Source organism: Narcine bancroftii, chromosome 5, assembly GCF_036971445.1.
Source record: "Narcine bancroftii isolate sNarBan1 chromosome 5, sNarBan1.hap1, whole genome shotgun sequence".
Classification (NCBI taxonomy): Eukaryota; Metazoa; Chordata; class Chondrichthyes; order Torpediniformes; family Narcinidae; genus Narcine; species Narcine bancroftii.
In genome coordinates this window covers 93,564,815-93,587,710 of record NC_091473.1, presented here as the reverse complement: position 1 = coordinate 93,587,710, position 22,896 = coordinate 93,564,815, and the positions used below count along the sequence as shown (strand labels likewise).

Genomic DNA, 22,896 nt, shown 5'->3' with positions numbered 1-22,896 from the left:
TTCTTGTTGGTTTTCAGAAAGAGATTTGTAGCTTGTTGGACACAAACTGATTTTTTTCGATTAGCCACGTCAGTGTCTTGCCGAAGAAACTTGCCCCCTCTGGGTTTTCAGGATGATAACCTTTCTTTCAGGTCACCACAGAGTTTCTTTTAGTTTCCCTTATTTCAAATGAAACATTATATAGCCAGTCCTCTCCTCTTGTATGGACCACAAGGGATTTAACCAGGCTGAACTAAGAATTCACAATCTGCCTTCAAAATGGGGTTTTCCACAAGTTTTCCAGCTTGTCCTGTTCCAGTCCCAGCTGCTGCTGCTGAACTGCAGAACTGAGTTCTCTCTCTCTCTCAAACACACACACACACACACACACACACACACACACACACACACACACACACACACACACACACACACACAGAGAAAAGCATGTTTGACTCTCTCTGCTTGTAAAACCACATGATCTTCCTAGAACAGCAAACTGTTTCAGACAGACTGTGGCATTGGACCTAATCTTCTGATCTGTTGCTTTCCAAAACAATAATCCATTACTCTACAGCATGTCCAATTAACGCCTACTTGTGAAGTCTCTATAGGCATTCTTCAATGTTTTTGCAAAGGTACTCAGAGCCTGGACTTGAGCAGAGCTCTGGCATTTTAAATGAAATCTGTGTTGAGAAGTGTTTGTATCTTTTTGATTGTCTGTATCTTTTTGTGATCTATCACTGCTCATGCAGCAGGATCATAAACAGCAGAATTATCTCTTTAGAAGGGATTGGTGTTCCTGTTGATGCCATAACCATGCATTTTGTATGGCAGATGTTCAACAACTAATAATAATTTTGAGTTTGATTGGATTGAACCAAAATAAAAGCTCAATCATCAAGTCTAAAATTGAACTCTCAGAATTGAGGGTTGATGTTCAACCTAAAAATACTTTCAAGGGTGTCTGAACAAGAATTTTTCATGTGTAAATGTTTTGTTTTACTTTTTTGGTCCTGTGACCCCTAATAGGTTTGGAAGGTAAAATGCTATAGGAATAAGGGATGAGGACTAATTTATTGTTGCGATCTTTCTTTTTAGGGTAACTATTTAATTTTGTCTCTGGGAATATTAATTGGGATAGGGGGCGGGGAAATTGGACACAACGGGGAAGCTTGTATGTAATTGGAGATTGTAGTCTGTTTTTATTATCATGGATTATTATGACACTGAGTTTGAAAAATTATAAATAAAATCTTTTTTTTAAAAAGGGTGTCAAACACATTAACATTAGATTCAACCTGTCAGGAAGATTGTGATGTCAAAGCTGAGACTGACAACTCCATAGGACTAAATTCTTTTTCCCCTTCCATGTATTACTACACTTTGCCATAATTGGAACATAGTTAAAAATATTTTGGAAGATGCAAAAGATGTTTAAATTAATGATAAAAGGTTTATTCAATGCAGGAATTTTCTTTTTGTTGAAAGCTTTTAATGGAAGAGATCTGTCACCAGCTCATTGGATCTAAGTTTTATCCTCCTGATGCTTCATGCAATCTAAAACTTACTCCGTGTTTAGTAGATAAGTAGTTGGCTCCTAGAACGCTTCCACCAGCGTTGTCTCCGCTCCATCCTCAACATCCATTGGAGCGCTTTCATCCCTAACGTCGAAGTACTCGAGATGGCAGAGGCTGACTGCACCGAATCCACGGTGCTGAAGATCCAAATGCGCTGGGTCTCCAGAATGGAGGACCATCGCCTTCCCAAGATCGTGTTATATGGCGAGCTCTCCACTGGCCACCGTGACAGAGGTGCACCAAAGAAAAGGTACAAGGACTGCCTAAAGAAATCTCTTGGTGCCTGCCACATTGACCACCACCAGTGGGCTGATCTCGCCTCAAACCGTGCATCTTGGCGCCTCACAGTTCGGAGGGCAGCAACCTCCTTTGAAGAAGACCGCAGAGCCCACCTCACTGACAAAAGGCAAAGGAGGAAAAACCCAACACCTAACCCCAACCCTCCAATTTTCCCCTGCAGCCGCTGCAACCGTGTCTGCCTGTCCCGCATCGGACTTGTCAGCCACAAACGAGCCTGCAGCCGACGTGGACTTTTACCCCCTCCATAAATCTTCGTCCGCGAAGCCAAGCCAAAGAAGAAGTTGGCTTCAAATACCTGACAATTTCTGATGTAGGCGTTGACCGTCTTGGGCGAGCTATTTCTTCACCTGAAAATAAAAGAACAATTTATTTTCCTCTTGCGAAGATGTTATAAAATATAAAAATGTGACTTTACAACTTCAAATTATTCAGACGTCTTGGCTGCTATAATCCTCTGTTGTGTAATATAAAAGAAGCTAGCCTTATACAGATGCCTTCATGATTTATATTTTTCTACATTCCATTTACTTGGGATCATTATTAGCAATCAACATGAATACTTACAAGATAAGTTCCTTTTGATAATTGCCTGCAAAACAAAAATAGAAGAGGTATTGACAAGGAGGATTAAATATTGAATTAAATATGGATTGTCCTGCCAAATGCTATTAGGTATAAAATGATTTTGTGGCCACATGCAGAGACACTGGCCAGCATCACAATTTGCCAAGGAAAATTTTCTTTTTTAGACCGAGTTAAGTTTCTCTTGTTTCAGCTGAAATACATCTGTTCCCTTTGCAGATTTTTTTTCATCTTTGGTGAATGGCAGCACTCAGTCAGAAGAGAAATGTTTATGTGTGAAATATAAAATATGGGGATCACTGGAAAAATAATTATTATTATCTTTCATCAAATGCCATTAAGATAAGAAGCAGAAATAGGCTATTCGGCTCATGGAATCTGGCCCACAACATTTAGATCAAGATCAAGATACAATTTATTGTCATTGCAATAAAACAATGTCATATAACATGAAATTGCTCTTGCAGTAAGGCAGACAGATTCGCCAACAGCAGAAATTGCCTGAAGCACCTGTCACAGTCAGAGAAAGAGAAGGAAAGGATAGCCCCCCCCACCCCCCGAAGTCTGTGATGCCTATGCACGGCAGACTCCTGGGGAGCAAGGCACCAAAAATGGGGAGAACATGCCCTATTGAGAAGGAGAATCAGAGGAGATGACCCTACAGGACAGTGAGGATGGTGGTGGACCACTGAGGAATTCGGTGGCAGAGGAACCCACACAGGGTGACTTGTGGTTGGGAACCCAACAGGCTATGGCTGCTGGAGATTGGCTCATGGGAACCAGGTATTGGAATTGGGATTTGAGAGGGTGCTGAGGGCAAGAAGAGTTCCCAAAGTGCCTTGGGTGATGAATGCTTCCTGAGGATTTGGATCAGAGCTTGGGATGCCGATGGATTGAACAGGAGACTGTACGGCTGCAGAGGCTGTGGGTGTACTGGAGGAGAATCCGCAGACTTTCAGTGACTCTGAAGGGACTCTCTTGATTCTCTTTCTCTCTGACTGTAAAGGGTGCCAGACAATGCAAATAGTGACTTTTTGCCATATGGCAAGCAGAAGGCAATTTTGTGTGCAATATAACATGTCCTTCAGTATTACATGACAATAGAGGAATCTTGAATTCTTTCTCAAATGGTGATTAACTCGACCATGATTCTCTCTGCCCATGCACCCACACTTGGGCTAATTTGCAGTAACCAATTAACCTATGACCAGTATGCCTTTTGGGCTGTTTTGTTAAGTGAATGGTGCTATATTAATATAAAATATTTAGCATCCTGCTCTAAATAACCTGGTGAAAATGCCTCAGACTTTTACAGATGTTTGGGCAACACTTGGGTAAATATATAGTGCCATTAATAATGTGTGGGACAACACTTTTTTTCCTTTATTTTCCCCTGTGCTCCATAGTTTTAAATTTGTAATCCAACAATTCACATGTGATTAAAGTGCCCATTCCAAATTTTATTCAGGGTTATTTGCATACATTTTGGTTTGACCATGTATGAATTACAGCACTTTTTATACAGCCATTTCAAGGCATCATAATGTTTGGGACATTTAGCTTCACAGGTGTTTATGGTTACTCAGGTATGTTTTGTTACTTCATTGGGGTGGGTATAAGAGAGCGAGGCTTGCTTCTCAGCTTTTGATCACCATTGGAGTCTGTAGTTGCCATTTTTCAACATGAGGATCAGAGTTGTGACAATGATTGTCGAAGTTATTATGAGGCTAAAAATAAACAAAGAATAAAACAATAAGATACATCGCCCAAACCTTAGGATTATCAAAATAAACAATTTGGAACATCATTAAGAAGAAAGAGCATACAGTGAGCTCAGTTATTGCAAAGGGACTTGTAGACCAAAGAAGACTTCCACTACTGATGACAGAAATATTTTCATCATATTGAAGAAAAATCCCCAAACACCTGCCTAACAGATCAGAAACACTCTTCAGGAGGCAGACATGGATATCTCAATGACCACTGTCCACAGAAGACTTAATGAAAAGAAATACAGAGGCTACTCTGCAAGATGCAAACCACTAGTTAGCCACAGAAACAGGATTAGTTTGCCAAAAAGGATTTAAAATAGCCTGCAGAATTCTGGGAAGAAGTCTTGTGGACAGATGAGACCAAAATTAGCCTATATCAGAGTGATGGTAAGAGCAAAGTGTGGGGACATTGTGGTGATACCACTATGATGCTGTTGTGCCATTGGTACTGTATCCCTGTGTATGACTGGCCCATCTCCTCTCTGTGCTCCCACTATCAAATAGACAGTTAGATGACTATTTTCCTTGACCTCCATTGTTGAACAGGCGAGCTGGTGGAGCTGTCCTTGTTGATTACAATTGATGCCAGTACCCAGTTGTTTTGGAGTTACTGTTTGATTCAGGCCAGTAAGATGGTGCCCACGACCTGGGCTGGTAAGATAGCGGCCTCCAATGTGCATATAGTAATATGGTCAGGGGCGGAAGTGGTGCTGGCCAAGATGGCGATCTCCTTGGCATGCATGCAGGGTTGTCACTCAGGGACAGAAGTGACACCGGAAATGGCTCTGGCCAAGATGCCGACTACCCTCACTGCCTGCCCACAGCACTGTTAGGGAGAAGAGAAGGTCTGGACTTAATGACTTTGGCATAATATCCCTTTTTCCCACATCCTGAGCATGCCGCTTACTTGGCTGAGCAGTGCTTCTGAGGGTGCTTCTGATGGCAGCAGAAATAGCACTCCAGGTTCTCGGCGGTGGCAGAAGTGAAGTAGGAGTCGCCTTGCATGGATGTGACCTGGGACCTCGCGATGCTAGTTGGTAATGCCTATGTTCCCCACGAGGCGGTTGTGTTACCAGAGGAGAACGAGTCTGTGTTACGGAGGGCTACATCCAAAGTTTGGGACACCTCAAGGCCCTCTGCAAGTCAATTCACCCAGTTCCAGTAGCCGCTGACAGATATAGTCTGATTGGATGCCTGGTATGCAGGCGTCCCGAACAAGCTAATCTGTATAGACCTTAGCAGTAACATCCCTGCAACTGCAGGCTCGTTCGAGTTCACACAGGACCCAGAAGTATTTCTTGAGGGCTCATTGGGTGGATGCTTGTGAGTGGCCAGGAGATGTCTGGCATAGACTGCATTCGTCCTGTGCTTTGGAGCTTGTTTATGGCCTTCTCGTATGTCATGCAGCCCCTGATGATTGCGTAGATGTGGTGGCCGACCCACCGTTGTAGCAGGTATAGCTTGTTGTTAATGGCTCCCACGACTTAGGTGGAGACATGCAGAAAGGATTAAAGCAGAGCAGCCAGAGCTCAAAACAACCTGGGGCTTCGGGCAATTGCGGATCAATATCTAGCCTTTCCAGCCTCAGCAACTTGTCCATTGTGGTAAAAAAAAAACTTTATGGTATTAAAATTGATATTCTATCAATAACACCAAAAGACTAGATGACAGGGTTTTATTAGCATAGGACTTGACACATGTGCCTGTTGTTGGCCCGATTCCAAGATTCGTACTGAGGGAGGGATTGGGTGTAATCGCCTTTATTGGAGAATTCCAGGGGGAGGAATTACAGGGAGGAGACGGGTCAGCCATACAGAGGAATACAGTTCCAAAGGCATAACAGCACCATACTGTTATCACAACAGGCATAAAGGAACTGACCAAGATCCAAACCACCTCATCTGTGAAACGTCGTGGTTAAAGTGTTGTGGCCTGGGCATGTTTGGCTACCACAGGCACTGGTGCACTTACTTTCATTGATGATGTAACTGCTGGTGGCAGTATCAAAATGAATTCTGAGGTGTATAGAAACAACTTATGTACTCAGGTTTGTGCAAATGCCTCCAAACTCATTGGACAGTGCTGCATCCTACTACAAGGCAATGATCCCAAACATACTGCTACAGCAACAGGAATTTTTATAAGCTAATAACTGGAAAATTCTTGAATAGCCAATTCGGTCACCCAACCTAAATCCATTGAGCATGCCTTTCAAATGGTGAAGAGAAATGTCTATGTATCACAGACTTCAAGCAGTCATTGCATGCAAGGGATAAGCAGCAAAATACTAATCATGACCACTTTAATAGACATACCATTGATATGTCCCAAATAGTATGGTGCCCTGAAATGAGGGGACGCTGTATAAAAAATGCTGCAATTTCCACATGGTCAAACCAAAATGTATTCAAATAAACTTGAATAAAACCTGGAATGTGCACTTTAACCCCATGTGAATTGTTTGATTACAAATTTAAAACTGTGGAGCACAGGGGCGAATAATGGAAAAAAATATCTTTATCCCAAACATTATGGAGGGCACTGTAACTAAATTAAGGCAAACAATTACAATGGGGGAATGGAACTGCTGACATTAAATGCAAGTGCAGCCATATCACACAAATAATCTGTCATTGCAAAAAAAGAACTGTGAGTGAACAACTTATGAATCACAAGTATTTATAAATCCTATTTTGGGTGTCCTGCTTGTGTTCGAAGTACTTGCAGAGTTGAACAGTTTTGACTTTCTACGTAAAGTATAGCACCTTATATACACCATCCAATGTTTAACAATTCAACATGAGCTCTGTACTAATTTAAAGTTAACATCCATTAACTGGTTCCACAGGTCACCTTTGCTCATGTCCAACAAATACGGGGAGAGAAGAGGAAAAGTCAACACATTAACCAGCTTTCACTCTGTCTCCTTTCCTGCAGCTCTCCGCTCTCTTCCCCCTCCGTTCAGAGAGCTATCCTCTCCCTCTATCTCTTCACAACTTTTTTTTTCTTGTGCCCATCTATGACCACGCTTGATGCCCATGCTCCTCCCCTTGCCCATCTCCCTACCATTCTATTCAGGGGCCTGCCTGCTTTTTTCTCATAGTAAAAACACAGTGCTGGAGAAACTCAGCATGTCAAACAGTGTACTTATAGAACAAAGATACATAACCAGCGTTTCAGGCTAGAGCTCTTCATCATGCCATGAGCAAAATGTGGGCAGCCACCCAAATTTTTTGTTCATACCTTGATGGAGGGTTTAGGCATAAAACATTGGTTATATACCTTTATGTTTGCTACATAAAGAATGCAATGTGACTTGTTCAGTTCCTCCAGCAAGTTTGTGTAAACATTAACCAGCAGCTCTTCAAACTGAATGCCCTTAAAGAGCACAAGGATTAAGTTTAATTGATACATCCAAAGGTGAATATTTTTATCCTGTGACTGTTCAAATTCACATTAAGAGATACAAATTTCAAATCAATATTTTTGCTCCATATTTAATATAGTCTTTTTTTAAGTATTATGAAATTTTATTTGCTCTTTGGCTTAACAGTGAATATTACTAAGGACTCCTCAGTACGTGATGCAATATTTTTAGTGCGTGAACACTTAAACAAGTAGATTTAATATTTATTCAAGTTGAAGTAGGTCTAAAGAAGTTACTTTCATAAGCATCAATATATTACCACTGAATAGTGAACAAAAATTAAAATAGTTGTGGTTATTGAAATGTATCATAAAGGAATACTCACTGGATTGCGCCTCTGCGATCGGCAAAAAGGAAGAGAGAACAGATACCTGGTCAGAGAGTGACAGATTTGTGAACAAAGCTTTTATTGTCAAAGATTAAAGCGAACAGACACGAGTTCAATCATTAGAACACAGAAAAGCCTCACATACTTGACAAGAAAATTGTTATTTGGGCATAAACCTCAATCTCTATACTCTTGGTCTGGGGAAGGGGATAACAGGTCTTGACTGCTGGTCAGTGGCATCTGGGTCAAGAATCAATCCAGGTGTCTCCGATTTTTAAAATCCCCTTAATTGTCACATTTTTTTGTCACTTTTGGATCTTTTTGAAGTTTTCATAGAATTCTCAATTGGATGCAGCAACTGGATCGAGGACAAAAATTAGGTTCGTTCTGGGAACCTATTCCTCGCTGATGACATTTCATTGAAAAACATTTAAAAATGGACTTTTGATACAGAGAATGGATTTTCTACTTTTGTACTTACTATCCTCTGCACTTCCATCCAAAAGATATATTTTGGAGGAAAAAGTATGCTCTAAAGATACTCTTTAAACAATGAGATCTTTTTATTCCATCAAACAGCAATATGACATGGAAAGCCATGGCCATGTTCCTGCAGGAGAAAAGTTTGCCACTGTTTCTTTTTGATGTGGAGTTTTGCTGGTAATTAGTATGAATGTGGACGGAGACTCACAAAAATTGAGATCTGTACCTGGAGTAATACCTGGAAAATTAACTGTTTGGCCTCCTGCTTATATTTTACAAATTCCAGGTGGCCTATACAAAGGCTGGAATACCAGCCCCAAATCTTACAATTGCCACCCCAAGTTCATATTGGCACCAAGTTTCAACTGGTCCCTCAAGAGGGAATGGAATCATCTTGAGTTATAATATGTTAAAGTGCAAATATTACTTCATACAATGGAAATCTAACTATCAGTCAAATAATGATCACAAGACAGAAAATATCCACCCTTTATAGCTCTTTATATCCTGAAAAACATTGCATTTATAAAACAAATGTTAAAAATAAGTAACATTTTGGAAGAGAGGCTACACTTAGTTTATTAAACACTAATTTAATTGTCTTGCTCCTGCTGAAACATGGTAAGAATTTGCTATTTTAGTTTCAGTTTGCCAGACCTTGCTATTCATATATTTATTTAGTGTTGTTCCATCAAAATGTATTTTTTCTTAAAAGCACTTCAGATATTTTTCATAGCCTCTCTTTGCATAGCCAGTCATGAGAAATGCATGAGAGTTAACCAGATGCACAAAATCCTCTGGGGTTCAGTTGAAGAACCAGTCTTCACGCCAAATCTCTCCAAGTACAAGGAGTTTCATATCAGCAGTCTTTGGAGATGAAAATATTTTTGAAGGCAGGGCAATATTAAGTCTGAGGCTCACTCACAAGAAGTCCTGACCTCCCTGAGAAGTTCTCACTTCTCTGATACCACTGGTGCACCAGCAATGCACTCCCCATCCCACTGACCTTCAGCAGAGATGAAACCATAAACATTCCCTCACTCCATTTATTTCAATAGAGAGGAGTAGATCTGAAGGAGAAGCTACAGGCAATTTATATACTTTTTTTTAACGCGAGTGACTTCGTCCTTTTTTTTCTCTATTTAAATGCGTATGGATGCCGAGATATTTTGCTGCTGAGCTTGGCCATGACTTAGCCACTATCAAAACCATTCATGGGATTCTTTTTTGCTCTGAATGAGAAGGAAAATCTGACTCTATTGGAGACTAGCAGAGATATGATAGAAAAGGGCAGTTCCATCTTAATTACCCTTAAGATCTGGGTTCAAAGCAGAAAATTCTTCAAAGGGTGAATGCATCTTTCTATTTTGACAAGAGGCCTTCCCACTTCATTCCTCATATTCTTTTCACCAACCACACTCAAAAACATGGTTAATATCATCACCTTCCACCCACAGAACACAAATTGCACTGCAGTTCAATTTTTGCACTTCAACCACCATCTTGACTTCTTAGGCTGAACTGTTAACAAGAATTGTGGAAAAAGTAGTATTTACTCTGAATTAATTTTGTGATCTGCCAAAGTCAACTAAGGGAGAGACCAGTGAAACCAGGACTGTTGATAACTTTGTGAAACATAGGGTTGAAGTGGCAGGATGTCACATTTTATGCAATAGGTTTCATGTCAGCTTCTTTGTGGCTGACTGCCTGGAATGTGGAGAGTAGAGCTCTGTGACACTCATTATAATCTTGCCTTGGCAAAAATTATTATTGTGATGCAAACTGACCTGAAAATGATTTTCATTCTTAAATAATCTAACTTGTTCAACAGAATGTTGAACTATTTTCCCCAGTGTTTAAATATGTGGTACAAAAGCATCATTCAACATTTCTTGCAGGAAATTAAGGGGTCAAAATTCTGTTGATGCTCAGAGAAATCATCAGTGGGTAAGGGCTAAACAAGGGCAGATAATGGAGAAGGAAAGATATTGTAGGGGTCAATGATGGAAAAAAATCGTTAGACTATAAGATGCAAGAGCAGAATTAGGGTCCTCAGCCCATTGAGTCTGCCCTGCCATTCATTCATGAGTTGATTCATTTTCCTACTCAGCCTCACTGTCTGACCTTCTCCCCATAACCTTTGATGCTGAAGCTAATCAAGAAGCTATCAATCTCTCCCTTAAGTTTATCCAACCTCTTGGCCGGCACAACCACTTGTGACAACAAATTCCACTGATAGAAGCAATTTTTGTTGGGTCTCCATGATCCTCAGTGTACAAACCTTGGACATTATTACATCGTTCGATGTTTTAGCAATAATCCATTTATCAATTACTGGAACTTCTAAGATGCAAACTTTTAGATTTCTAAATTTCACTAATATCCTAGTAATGTGCATTGATTCTTTGTTAAATGATGTTCTCATAATGAGGTCAGTTGGTAATTAGTATTAATAGAATGATTATGAATCTGTATTTGCATCAACATTTCATCAAAGAACCTGAAGATGACCCATGAAAGAGGATAGACATTCAAATTGAAATGTATCTTTTCTGCATTTAAATAGAAAATAAGAAAATTGCCCTTATTGAACTGCTTTGTGCGTGCTAGGTCATGTTTAATGAATCTTTTAGAGTTTTTCGAGGAGGTTATGAAGAAAGTTGATGAAGAAAAGGCTGTGGATGCTATCTACATGGACTTATTAAGGCCTTTGAAAAGGTTGCACATAGGAGGCTAATTCAGAAAGTTCAGACACTAGGGATCCATGAACAGGTTGTAAAGTGGATTCAAAATTGGCTGAATGGGAGAAGCCAGAGAGTGGTAGTAGATGATTGCTTCTCAGACTGGAGGCCTGGGATTAGTGGTGTGCCTCATGGATCGGTGCTGGGACCATTGTTGTTCATTGTCTATATCAATGATCTGGATGATAATGTAGTAAATTGGGTCAGCAAGTTCGCTGATGACACTAAGATTAGAGGCATTGTGGACAGTAAGGAAGGCTTTCAAAGCTTGCAGAGGGACCTGGAACAACTGGAAAAATGGGCCAGTAAATGGAAGATAGAGTTCAATGCAGACAAGTGTGAGGTGTTGCATTTTGGAAGGACAAACCAGGGTAGGGCCTACACAATAAATGGGAGGGCATGGAGGAGTGTAGAGGAACAAAAGGGTCTGGGAATTCAGATACATAATTCCTTGAAAGTGGCATCACAGGTAGACAAGGTTGCGAAGAACGCTTTTGGCAACTTGGCCTTCATAAATCAAAGTACTGAGTATAGAAGTTGAGATGTTATGGTAAGGTTGCATAAGACATTGGTGAGGCCGTATTTGAAATATTGTGTGCAGTTCTGGTCGCCAAACTACAGGAAAGAGTTCAGTAAGATTGAAAGTGTGTAGGGAAGATTTACTAGGATGTTGCTGGGTTTTCAGGAGTTGAGTTACAGGGAAAGATTAAACAGGTTCGGACTTTATTCCTTGGAGCATGGAAGAATGAGGGGAGATTTGATAGAGGTTTACAAAATCATGAGGGGTATAGAGAGAGTAAATATGAGTAGGCTCCTTCAACTTAGATTAGGAGAAATAAATACAAGAGGACATGGCTTTAGAGTGAAAGGGGAAAAGTTTAAGGGGAACATTAGAGGAACTTCACTCAGAGAGTGGTGGGAGAATGGAACGAGCTGCCGACTGACATGGTAAATGTGGGCTCACTCCTAAGTTTTAAGAATAAACTGCATAGATGCATGGATAGGAGAGATCTGGAGAGTTATGGAACAGATGCAGATCAGTGGGACTAGTGGTATCATGTTTTGGCTCAAACTAGAAAGGCTGAATGTGTTCTAGGGTTCTATCTCCTCTAAAGATTGAAGCATCTATTAGAAAAAATTAAATATGTATGGTAGATTTTGCCTAACAAAGTTTACATATTCTAACAATGGAAAGAAAAAGCCCAGAAATATAATAGGTTATGTTTTCTTAGAAAATAATTGACAATTTATTTACAAGTATGACAGAAATCCTGACATACCATATCAATGCATGCGATGTAATGGTGAAATAGATTCTGACAAGCACTATATTTTGACAAACACCACAAGGTTTGTTCATTTGGAAGATTAATGAAGGAGAGACTTTAGGGAATCTTAAAGATGTCTGTTCTGGTTCTTCGTGTTTATGATTAGTTAAGCCACCTATAGCTAATAGATCTTAATGCATGACTTTAAACAAATCAAAAATTAATTTGTATGTCATTAATCTATTCAAAAACCTGATTAAAATGACATTTACAAATCACTCATTCATTTCCAGCAAAATTTATTTAATTATAGCATCATTATAATTTAATAATATTTTTAGATTTTACCATATAGCTGATATTCCATATGAGTAAACCTTGTAAAATGAATATATTGATAAATATTCATCCATATTTAGACCACCCTTACATTAACGCTGAATAATGTTAATGTTGTTTGTAAATTATGTAGTCCTTTTCACAACAATACATATTGAAATGCAATTGTTTTGTAGGATGTGTCTTTATTAGAAGCTATGATGGTTCAAAATCTTACATCTCATGAACCCAACCAAGGAATGATATAGTCTACTTGGAATGAATGTTTGATGAGTTGTACAAAATAAATTTGCATCTGCACATTGCCATCTGGCGCCTGGATATAAGAGATGTGGGGTTATGGGCTGTGAAGGTAGGAAGGAATAGATTATTTTGGAATAGGTTTACATACGTCAGCACAACATCATGGGCTAAAAGACCCTTAATGTACTTTACTGTTCTACTAAATAAAATTATTTCTAGTTTGCTTTCTGGTCTGTCTCAACCATGGTGTTTCCTTTTAAAAATCAAAAAGCAAAAGCGATTTTGGTTAATTAAAAGGAATGCAAGGCATCTGAGAAATTAATAAAAATATTATTCTCTCTCCAAGTTGCAGTGAACACATTTACGAAGGATATTAATGTCATGGTGGGTAACAAATGCCATTTTCCTGCAATCATGCAGTTCTTTTTTACTGGGACAAATTCCCTCTTGCACTTCAACAATGCAACCCTTGTGTCCAGACCTTTCCCCCCCCCCACCTCATATTCCACCAGAACCCCCCCCCCCCTTTCTTTTACCTCCAAACCCACTGCCTGTAAAATCCTCTCTCTATCCTGATAGCACTGGAGTCTCACCAGGATAGGGCATGGCCGTTGATGTGGTCCTGGGCATGGGGCAAGAGAATGGTGAGCTCATTCTATTGCCAAATTATTTCCTATTTTTTTTCCTTCCCCATTATATCCGGGCTCTATTTTTGTAAAGACTCCACCGTGTCTCTCTCCTCCTTACTCTCCTTCACCCTCATAATCTTAATTATGTTCCTTCTATTGATATTTTCTAACACGTCTATCCTCTCTTACATCTTTACCCTCTTTCCCACGCAACCGTTTCATTCTCCCCCGTCCAATCTTTCCTCTACCTTCTTAATTCTCTCCTCTGTTTCCGTTACCATTTCTGTTAAGTTATCCAAGCTTTCTTTAATTACCCTTTGGCCTGCCACCAGTGTCCTCAAAGTCCTTTTTATTTGTCCAATGGCCTCCAATATTTCCCTCGCAAAAGGCATCAAGCCCTCTACTTCCTTTATCAGCCTTCCACTTCCATATGCTGTCTTTTTTTTGCCCCCTCTCCCTTCTTCTTCCTCGTCTTCCTCCTTCTCCACCTCACTCTCTGACTCCAGGCCACCCTGCCATGCATCTTTCCTGCCAGTTTTCCTCTAGCCCTCCAACACCTTAGACCCAACCACCACGCGCCCGCCGATTGAAGCGGCCTTACCAGCTAAGTCTCTGTTCTCTTTAATACTTCTCCTCCTGGCCTATAGGGTTCTTCTTTGCACCACTGCTGATGTCGCTGCCATCTCGGCCCGATTCCTTCAACCTCGAGCTTCTGGGCTTCCTTCCGCTCCCTCGATCTTGAGCCTTTGCGCCTCCTGCTGCCTCTGACATCGCTGCCCTCTCTGTCCCAACTCCCTCAATCTTGAGCCCCTGAACTTCCTGTGCCTCACATCACTCCCACTGCCTCGATTGTGATCCTCTCCAGGTGTCAACCTGGGTTAGCCACTCTTGGGCTGATCCCGCTCACCTCCTTTGATATGTACTCTTCTCGACGGGTGGGGGCCCTTGCTTGGGTGCAGATGCCGTGACCACCGCTATTCTCAGCCTCTGGTTAGGCCCCCCCTTGATCTGTTTCTCTCCGTCATGAGGTGAGTTCTTCTAGCTCTCACCTCTTGTGGATTTTGACTTCCCATTTCCTTGCTTTTTCTCAGATTTCTGAACTATTCTAATCCTCTCCTATCAATCTCTATGTATTTTCCTCTATTTTCTGATCTTTCCTATGGGGAGCTCTCCAACCCCAATACTCTTCTACTGCCACCATTTTGTCTCTCCTCTCAAATGCATTGTTGCCTTAAAGATAAAACCCTATCTATAACATGTAGCAACCAGAGAGAAGCTCTTCCTTGACATTATTACAGGAGTGATGTTGCATCATTAAAGTCAGAAAAAAAACCCCAAAGGTGATGTAAAACCTGTTCTGTGTTATTGCTGGACAACAATTCTGTCCTATTTTGAAAGAGACAGAATACTGTGGAACCAACTGCAGTGGCAGTTTAATTCGACCCTACCTCAAAATGAAAAATTTTCGACTTTATTAAGGAGAAACCTTCTTATTTTTTCTTTATGTATTAAACTGAAGAAATGTCGAGATTAACTCTCTGGGATCTGTTTAAGGTATGCTTTTGGGGACAAATAATTTCCTATTCAGCTGAGTTAAAAAAATGTACAAAGAAAAAATTATTACTACTGAATAATAGGATTCAAGAAATTGATAGAGCAATAAGCCAGTCTTGTTTTCCAAGGCTTTGGTGTGCGTTGTTCTTCTCCATAGTTGCATAGTGCGAACGCTACATTGGTGACCCCAACAGGTCCGATTAGCAGTCAGACAGTATCACAGTTGATGGATCAAGAGGAGCCAGTGACCATCAACACAGTTTCACTCAAGCTCCCAACGTTTTGGGTGTTGGAGCCTCATATGTGGTTCAAGCAGGCTGAGGCTGAGTTCCAGCTTTTGCACATCGCCGCTGACAACACCCGCTACTTCTATGTCATGAGCATCCTCTACAACACTTTGGCAGCCTCCAGAGTATGGTAAATAATGGCTCTCAAAGAGCTGTTACCCTGCACTTTCAGGTTCTCCCAGCGTGAGTGCGTCGCCTGATGCATACGGACAGATTGAGGAACAGGGCCCCATCTGCCCTAATGAGCGAGATGCTCACTCTAACCGAGGGCCACAAGCCTTGCCTGCTCTTTGAGCAGATCTTTCTGGAACAGCTGCCTGAGGATATCTGACTCTTGCTCACAGGCAAGGACTTCAGCAACCCTTGTAGGGTGGACATGCTCTGGAGAGCGAAGAAGGACACCAGCACCATCGTAGACCACATCAGCAAGCCCCACAAACAGCTGCCTGTGAGATCAAGATCAGTGGAGAGGTGTTAATACCACGGGACAGCTATACTGCTATCATCAGTGATGGGGTATGGAGGCCCGTCGATGCCGCCCATCCTGCTGGTTTCCGGGAAATGCCCTGGCCAACCTGTCCCTGTCCCGCTGGTTGATACCACCACATGATAGCCTCCTCTATGTCTGGGACTCCTTGTCAGGCAGGCGTTTCCTGGTCGACACTGGCACTGAGATAAGTGTCCTCACCCCCGCAGGCCTTGACACCCGTAATGGCAAGCAGGGCAGCCAACAGCTCCTCCGTTCGGACTTTCGGGTCCCTCACCATTCCCCTTCATTTCGGCAACAGTCACTTTACATAGACCTTCACCCTCACGGCAGTAACGCATCTGCTTCTGGGGGCCAACTTCCTTTGGGCCCATTGCTTGCTGGTCGACTTCAATGGGCAGCGCTTGGTGGATGCCAGAACTTTTCAGACTCTGCCTCTGGGGGATGCCAAGCTAACTGCTCTCATTTGGACTCTATAACACTTTTGGACAATGAATTTGCCTGCATCCTGGTGGCGTTCCCTGTACTTTGGCCAGCTCTGCCCAGAGGTGAAGTGTGCACCCCCATGCCCACCCCGTCCGAAGTTAGGTGTTCTGGGACCTCGAATCTAGACACCCATTGTCTAGATTCAAGGTCCCAGAACACCTAACTTTGGACGGGGTGGGAATGGGGGTGCACACTTCACCTCTGGGCAGGGCTGGCAAATGTTTTGGGGATACAGCTCCAACACACCATGGCGTATCACCCTCAAGCCAATGGGTTGGTGGGACAGTTTCAAAAGGACCTCAAGGTAGCCTTGATGGCCTGGCCTAAGGGTCCCAACTGGGTGGATGAACTTCCTTGGGTCCTGTTGGGGATTCATAATGCGTTGAAGGAGGACTTCAACGCCTTGGCAGCAGAGATAGTCTATGGTGTGCCTTTGATCATTCCCAGGGAGTTCCTGGCCCTCAATAAATGCCTGGAAGACCCCACAGAAACCCTCAAGAATTTGTGGCGAAAACTGAGGTTTCTGGTCCCGCGGCTAGCCCAAACATAAGGTCCCCAGGAACTTAAAGACTTGTCAGTACATATTTATGAGAAGGGGCACACAACGGCTGCCCCTACAATGACCCTATGAGGGCCCTACAGGGTCATCAGGGACAATGGTTCCACCTTCACCCTCGACTTCAGCGGTAAGGAGGAGACCTTTACTGTAGACCACCTGAAACCAGAAAATCTGAACTGTAACAAATTCGTCTTCACTTCTCCCTCATGACGCAGGGGTAGGCTGCCCAAAACTATGGACAATGGCCTGGTTGTCAGTTCTGGAGGGTTTGTGTAGCGGCCCGTGCCTGAGGACATGGATGGACCTTCAAAATGACCAATGAGTGCAGTGACCACGCAAACCTGGGGGTGACACTGACCGTCATCCCACGTGACCTCCGCACAGCAGAAAGATGGTGAACTATGGCGGGAACACCAGTCATTCTCAGGCCATGCTCTGATGAAGCGGGGCCCTGACATCAGTGCCCGGGGCCATTATAAGCGCGATTGCCAGAGCAATAAACCTTAATTCCTAAAAAAGGATAAGAATCTTTCTGATTGTGCTTCGTTTAGACCAATATTGTTACTGAATGTTGATTCTAAAATTCTTTCCAAGATTTTAGCTAATAGATTGGAAAATATTCTTCCTCCAATTATCTCTGTAGACCAAACAGGAATTATAAAGAAACAATATTCACATTTTAATATCCATAGATTAATGAATATAATTTATTCCTCATCCCTTAAAACTCCAGTCTGTATTGTGTCGTTAGATGCAGAAAAGACTTTTGATAAAGTGGAATATAAATATCTGTTGAAGTTTTGAAAAGATTTAATTTCAGCCCTGGTTTTATCTCTTGGATTAATTTGATTTATTGAGCTCCAGCCACTGCTGTAATTACGAATAATCAAAAATCTTCACTTTTAGGTTATTTCGAGCAATTAGACAGGGTTGTCCTCTTAGCCTTTTACTGTTTAATTTAGCTTTGGAACCCCCCGGCAATAGCACTTCACAATTGCAGTGACATTCAGGGAATTAATAGAGGAGATGGAATTCACAACGTATCTTTATATGCAGGTGATCTTTTAGTATATATTTCAGATGCTGAGAAATCTATTCCTCCAATTTTTCTTTGCTTTCCCAATTTAGTAGTTTTTCTGGATATAAATTGAATTTTTAAAAGAGCAAATTATTCCCAATAAGCATGCATGTACCTGTTTATAATCATACATCTTTTAGAGTGGTTAAAGATCATTTTACCTATCTTGGGGTTAAAATTACCAAAACATTTAAGGATCTATATCAGAGGTGGCTAACCTTTTAATTTTTAACTTAGACCTATGACACATTTGTGGCCCAAAATGTGAAGTTAATAACACTAATAACGCAGGTTTTACCAGTTAAACATCTCCGTGTCTTTATTCTCCAGTTTTCATTGTTCCTCCATTTCGCGCTCTTCTCTCTCTCTCATACAATGTGACTTCCGGTCAGGTGAATACATCTCATGCATATTCATTATCATGACATCCCTCCTTTTACCAGAAATAAACTTTACACCTTAATGTTGAAATGTAAACACCATCACCTTATCAATATCCCTCGGAACCAACAAACAATGTCTAACAAACAAACAAGTTCAAACTCCTTCTACACACAATGTAACATGAACATGTCGTAACTAACTGTAATACAATAACTCAACTAAACAAAATGTACTTCATACTGCACTCATACACGCACTTTATGATATATGATCAAATCACTGTCCCAATGTTCTTTTATCATTCCAACCGTCACAAACTTTCCCTTTTGTGATAATGCAGGCACAATTAGAAATACGGCACAAAGTCTTCGTATCGTTTAGGCGCTTTCCTGTCTCGTTTCGGCCTTCCTGCGATACTATCGTCGCTACTCGGTTGTTCACTCTCAGCGTCGGAAACACTGCTCGCCACGGCCTCGGGTGCTTCTGACACTCTAGTCACTTCATCAGGAATGCTGGTAACCGCCTCAGGAACATCATCTGGTCTCTCAGGTTGAGCATCTCGTATTGGACTTTCAACCACCTCGCTCGATGTCTCTCTGGACTGGTACCTTTTTACACCTGACACATTTCTTTTGTACAGGACTCCAGCCGGAGACTTGACTGTTACCATACTGCCACTTCTGGATACGACAGTGTAGGGTTGATGGTAATAAGGTGTGTCTAGCTTACCACCATTCTCATGCCTCACAACCTGGCCACCATACTTTACTCCTGAGGTTTTGCTTGGTACCAAAAATACCTAGGTGTCCTTCATGAGCTAAGGATACGATCTTCGGTCTCAACCTCTGTGGTATCACCAATCTACAACCTCTCAATACACACTGCCCGATGCAACAAAGTTCGTCTCTAATGGGAATGTAAGCCTTGTGAGTACACTTGTCCCATTGTCCACTCTGGATACATTCTCTCACTTCCATGAGTTCTGTGTCATGTTCGGACTCTCTCTCGACTTCCTTCGTGGTCACAGCTTTCGGTGTTGACTGAATAGCTACGAAGCATACAAAGCTCTCTGCTTCTGTCCCCAATTCTAACTTGGATTGTGGGCATCCATCCTTCACCAATATGGACAGCGGATCAGCAATGTTTGCTTTCCCGGCAATGTGAACTAGTTTATATTTGTAGGGTTGGAGTCGGAGTACCCATCGCACTATTCTGGCACACGGTTTGGATCTAGTGGCATAGATCACCTCTAATGGCTTATGATCTGTGATGAGTTCAAATTCAATGCCATACAAATATGCATGGAACCTCTCACAGGCCCATACAAGTCCGAGTGCTTCTTTCTCTGTCTGAGAATATCTTCTTTCCACATCTGACAACGATCTGCTGGCGTAGGCAATGATTCTTGGCCCTACATCATGCATCTGGACCAACACGGCTCCTAAACCAACGGGACTAGCATCCGCTATGACTTTGGTTGGTGCAGCCGGATCATAATATCCAAGAGTATCAGCATCTGTCAGACTTTGCTTCAGCGTTGTGAACGCTTTCTTCTGCTCCGATCCAAAATGAAATGGTACACCTTTCCTGGTTAGTTTCCTTAGTGGTTCTGCCACTGTAGCAAAGTTAGGGATGAACTTTGCGCAATAATTGACCAATCCCAGGAAACTCCTCACCTCTGTTGCGTTCTGGGGTGCACGTGCATCTGCAATAGCCTTCACCTTGGCCTCTGCTGGGTTTAGTCCTTCCCGTGTAAGTCTGTGTCCAATGAAGTCCATTTCTGACACACCGAACTGGCACTTGTTTCCATTCACGGTAAGGCCTGCCTCCTGTAGTCTAGATAGTACACGCCTCAACCGTCTGCCATGCTCTTCCTTGGTAGGTGCATGGACTATGATGTTGTCAGAAATGTTGGCAACTCCAGGAATGCCTTGAATCACTCGATGGATTTCATACTGGTAGATCTCAGAAGCTGCATTAATGCCGAACGATAGTCTCTTGTATCGGTACAATCCACAGTGAGTCACAAATGTTGTTACATTTCGGGATTCTGGGTCCAGCTCTAATTGATGATAGCCCCATTTTAAATCAATTTTTGAGAATATCTTATTGGTAGTTAACTCCTGAAGTATTTCCTCCACTGTTGGTATAGGGTGTCGTTCTCGAATTATAGCTTCATTGGCCATCCTCATATCAACACACAGTCTTATGTCACCATTTGGTTTGGGCACAATCACTACTGGGCTGACCCATTGTGTCGAATGTTCCACAGGTTCAATAATGTCTTGCTCGATCAACTCTTTAATTTTGGCTTTGACTTTCCCACGAAGTCCAAACGGAGTTCTGCGCACTGGTTGCACCTGGGGTTTGACCGTTTCGTCCACCGCTAGCTTTAGTTGTTGACCTTTCAGCTTTCCCACTCCTTGGAAGACTGCGGGGAATTCTTGCTTCATATCCTCGTATGACTGAACTGAATTGACACGAGCTCCAATATGAAGTATTGCCAGGTCTTGCGCTGTGTGTCTACTCAGCAATGGTTCTCCCCTCTCGTCTATGACAACAAACTCTGCTTCGGTGTACTTATCACCAGCTTCAACAGTTGCAGTAAAACATCCAATGGTCTGTAATGGCTTGGTTGCTGTGTATGGATACAGTTTCTTGGAGCACTTCTTTGAGGTACAGATGATCTTTTTCCTTTACAATTTCTCCCATAAATATCGATCAATTACATTACTGTCACTGCCTGAGTCTACAATGACCTGAACTGTCACACCACCAATGATCACTGGGACCATCTCATGATGTACATCATTCAATGTAAATTGATAATATCTCTGTCCATCCTGGTTATCATCATCATCGTCACTTTCTGGGTCACCGTCTAGATGGCGAATAGTGTCTTTCTTTCCAGGATACTTTCCTTTCCCCCAAGCTTTGCCTTTGGAAGCTGTGCTCTTCCCCTTCTGGTCTGCATTGGACTTGCTTTTGCACTTCTTTGCAAAGTGGTCCTTACCTCCACACTTTCTGCAAACTTTGCCTTTTGCTGGGCAGCATGGGTCTTTTCCAAAATGACCTCTGTTCCACATCGATAACACTCCACGTCATGTGTCGACGTATATCTTAGCTGGTTATGGCGATGCGAGAGCCTCTTAACTTGCTGGCTTGAGTTGTCCTTCAGGGTCATGGTATGAAATTGCCCCTCAACAGCCTCTAATGCAGCAGCAATGGCTAAAGCATCAGTGAGCTTCAACTCACTCCCTTTTTCCAGCAGACGTCTCCTGAGCTTGTCTGATCTGCAGTGCTGCACGACTTGATCCAATAATTGGTTGTCCAAATCAGCTGCCATGTAATTGCATCCAACAGCCAGCTGGCGCAATCTCGTCACGTACTGAGCAATTGTTTGTCCATCTTCTTGTTTTGTTCTCCGAAACAAATGGCGTTGAAATGTAGTATTCGGTGTCACTACATTGTGTGTATTCATCCTTCCTTCCTGTATTCAACAGTATCTTAAAAGTTTCCCGAACTGCGGGACCTGCGGTGAAAAGAAGTAACGCCCTCCTCTGCGCTTTTTGTTCCACCGTACCGCTATCGAGAAATAGGCCATGACTGTTGGCGTAGGCTTCAAATTCTTCCAGCCATGCCTTCCACTTCACACTTACAGTGCCTGCATCACCCGTTGGGTCAAAATGAGGAACACCTCGAAGTGTTAGAAAGTCAGCTTCTGCGCCTGCCATGAGGAAACCTTTTTCAGCCCAAAGCCACCGAATCAAAGATCAAAATTCCTATCACATTGAAGTTCCAAAATGTTGTTGTTTTAATCCTCGTCGCCAATGTCACATTTGTGGCCCGAAATGTGAAGTTAATAACACTAATAACGCAGGTTTTACCAGTTAAACATCTCCGTGACTTTATTCTCCAGTTTTCATTGTTCCTCCATTTCACGCTCTTCTCTCTCTCTCATACCATGTGACTTCCGGTCAGGTGAATACATCTCATGCATATTCATTATCATGACAACCTACAGCATGGGAACAGGCCATTTCAGCCCATGAGTCTGTACTGGGGGTGTAGGTTAATTGGGCGGCATAGACTCGTGGGCCGAATTGGCCTGTTACCGAGCTGTAGGTCTAAATTAAAAATTATAAGGATGGCCACCCCTGATCTATATAAATTTAACTTTCTTCCTTTGATAGATTATGTGAAACAATCTTTCTAAGTGGTCTTCTTTGGCTTTATCTTTAATAGGTCATATTAATGCTATTAAGATGATAATCTTAGCTCAATATTTGTATTTATTTCAAGCAGCCCCAGTTTTTTTTAAATAATATTGACTCTAAAATATCTTCTGATATTTGGAATAAAATGAATGCCAGATTGAGTAAATTCCATC

At 42.0% G+C, this 22,896-nt stretch overlaps 1 protein-coding gene across 10 annotated transcripts in view; it reads right to left on the bottom strand.

The window, feature by feature from the left end:
• Positions 1–22,896, bottom strand: part of sgip1a (SH3GL interacting endocytic adaptor 1a) — a 247,037-nt gene that overhangs the window by 57,571 nt on the left and 166,570 nt on the right. For all 10 annotated transcript variants that reach the window (XR_011357752.1, XM_069938392.1, XM_069938387.1 and 7 more), the window contains exons 8-10: positions 7,966–7,977; positions 2,424–2,448; positions 2,155–2,206 (exon numbers count right to left, since the gene is read on the bottom strand). Coding sequence is in view for 9 of the 10 variants with exons in the window: in XM_069938392.1 (XP_069794493.1) it covers positions 2,155–2,206; positions 2,424–2,448; positions 7,966–7,977 (89 nt within the window). In the remaining variant the exon portion in view is untranslated. The remainder of the gene's footprint in view (positions 1–2,154; positions 2,207–2,423; positions 2,449–7,965; positions 7,978–22,896) is intronic.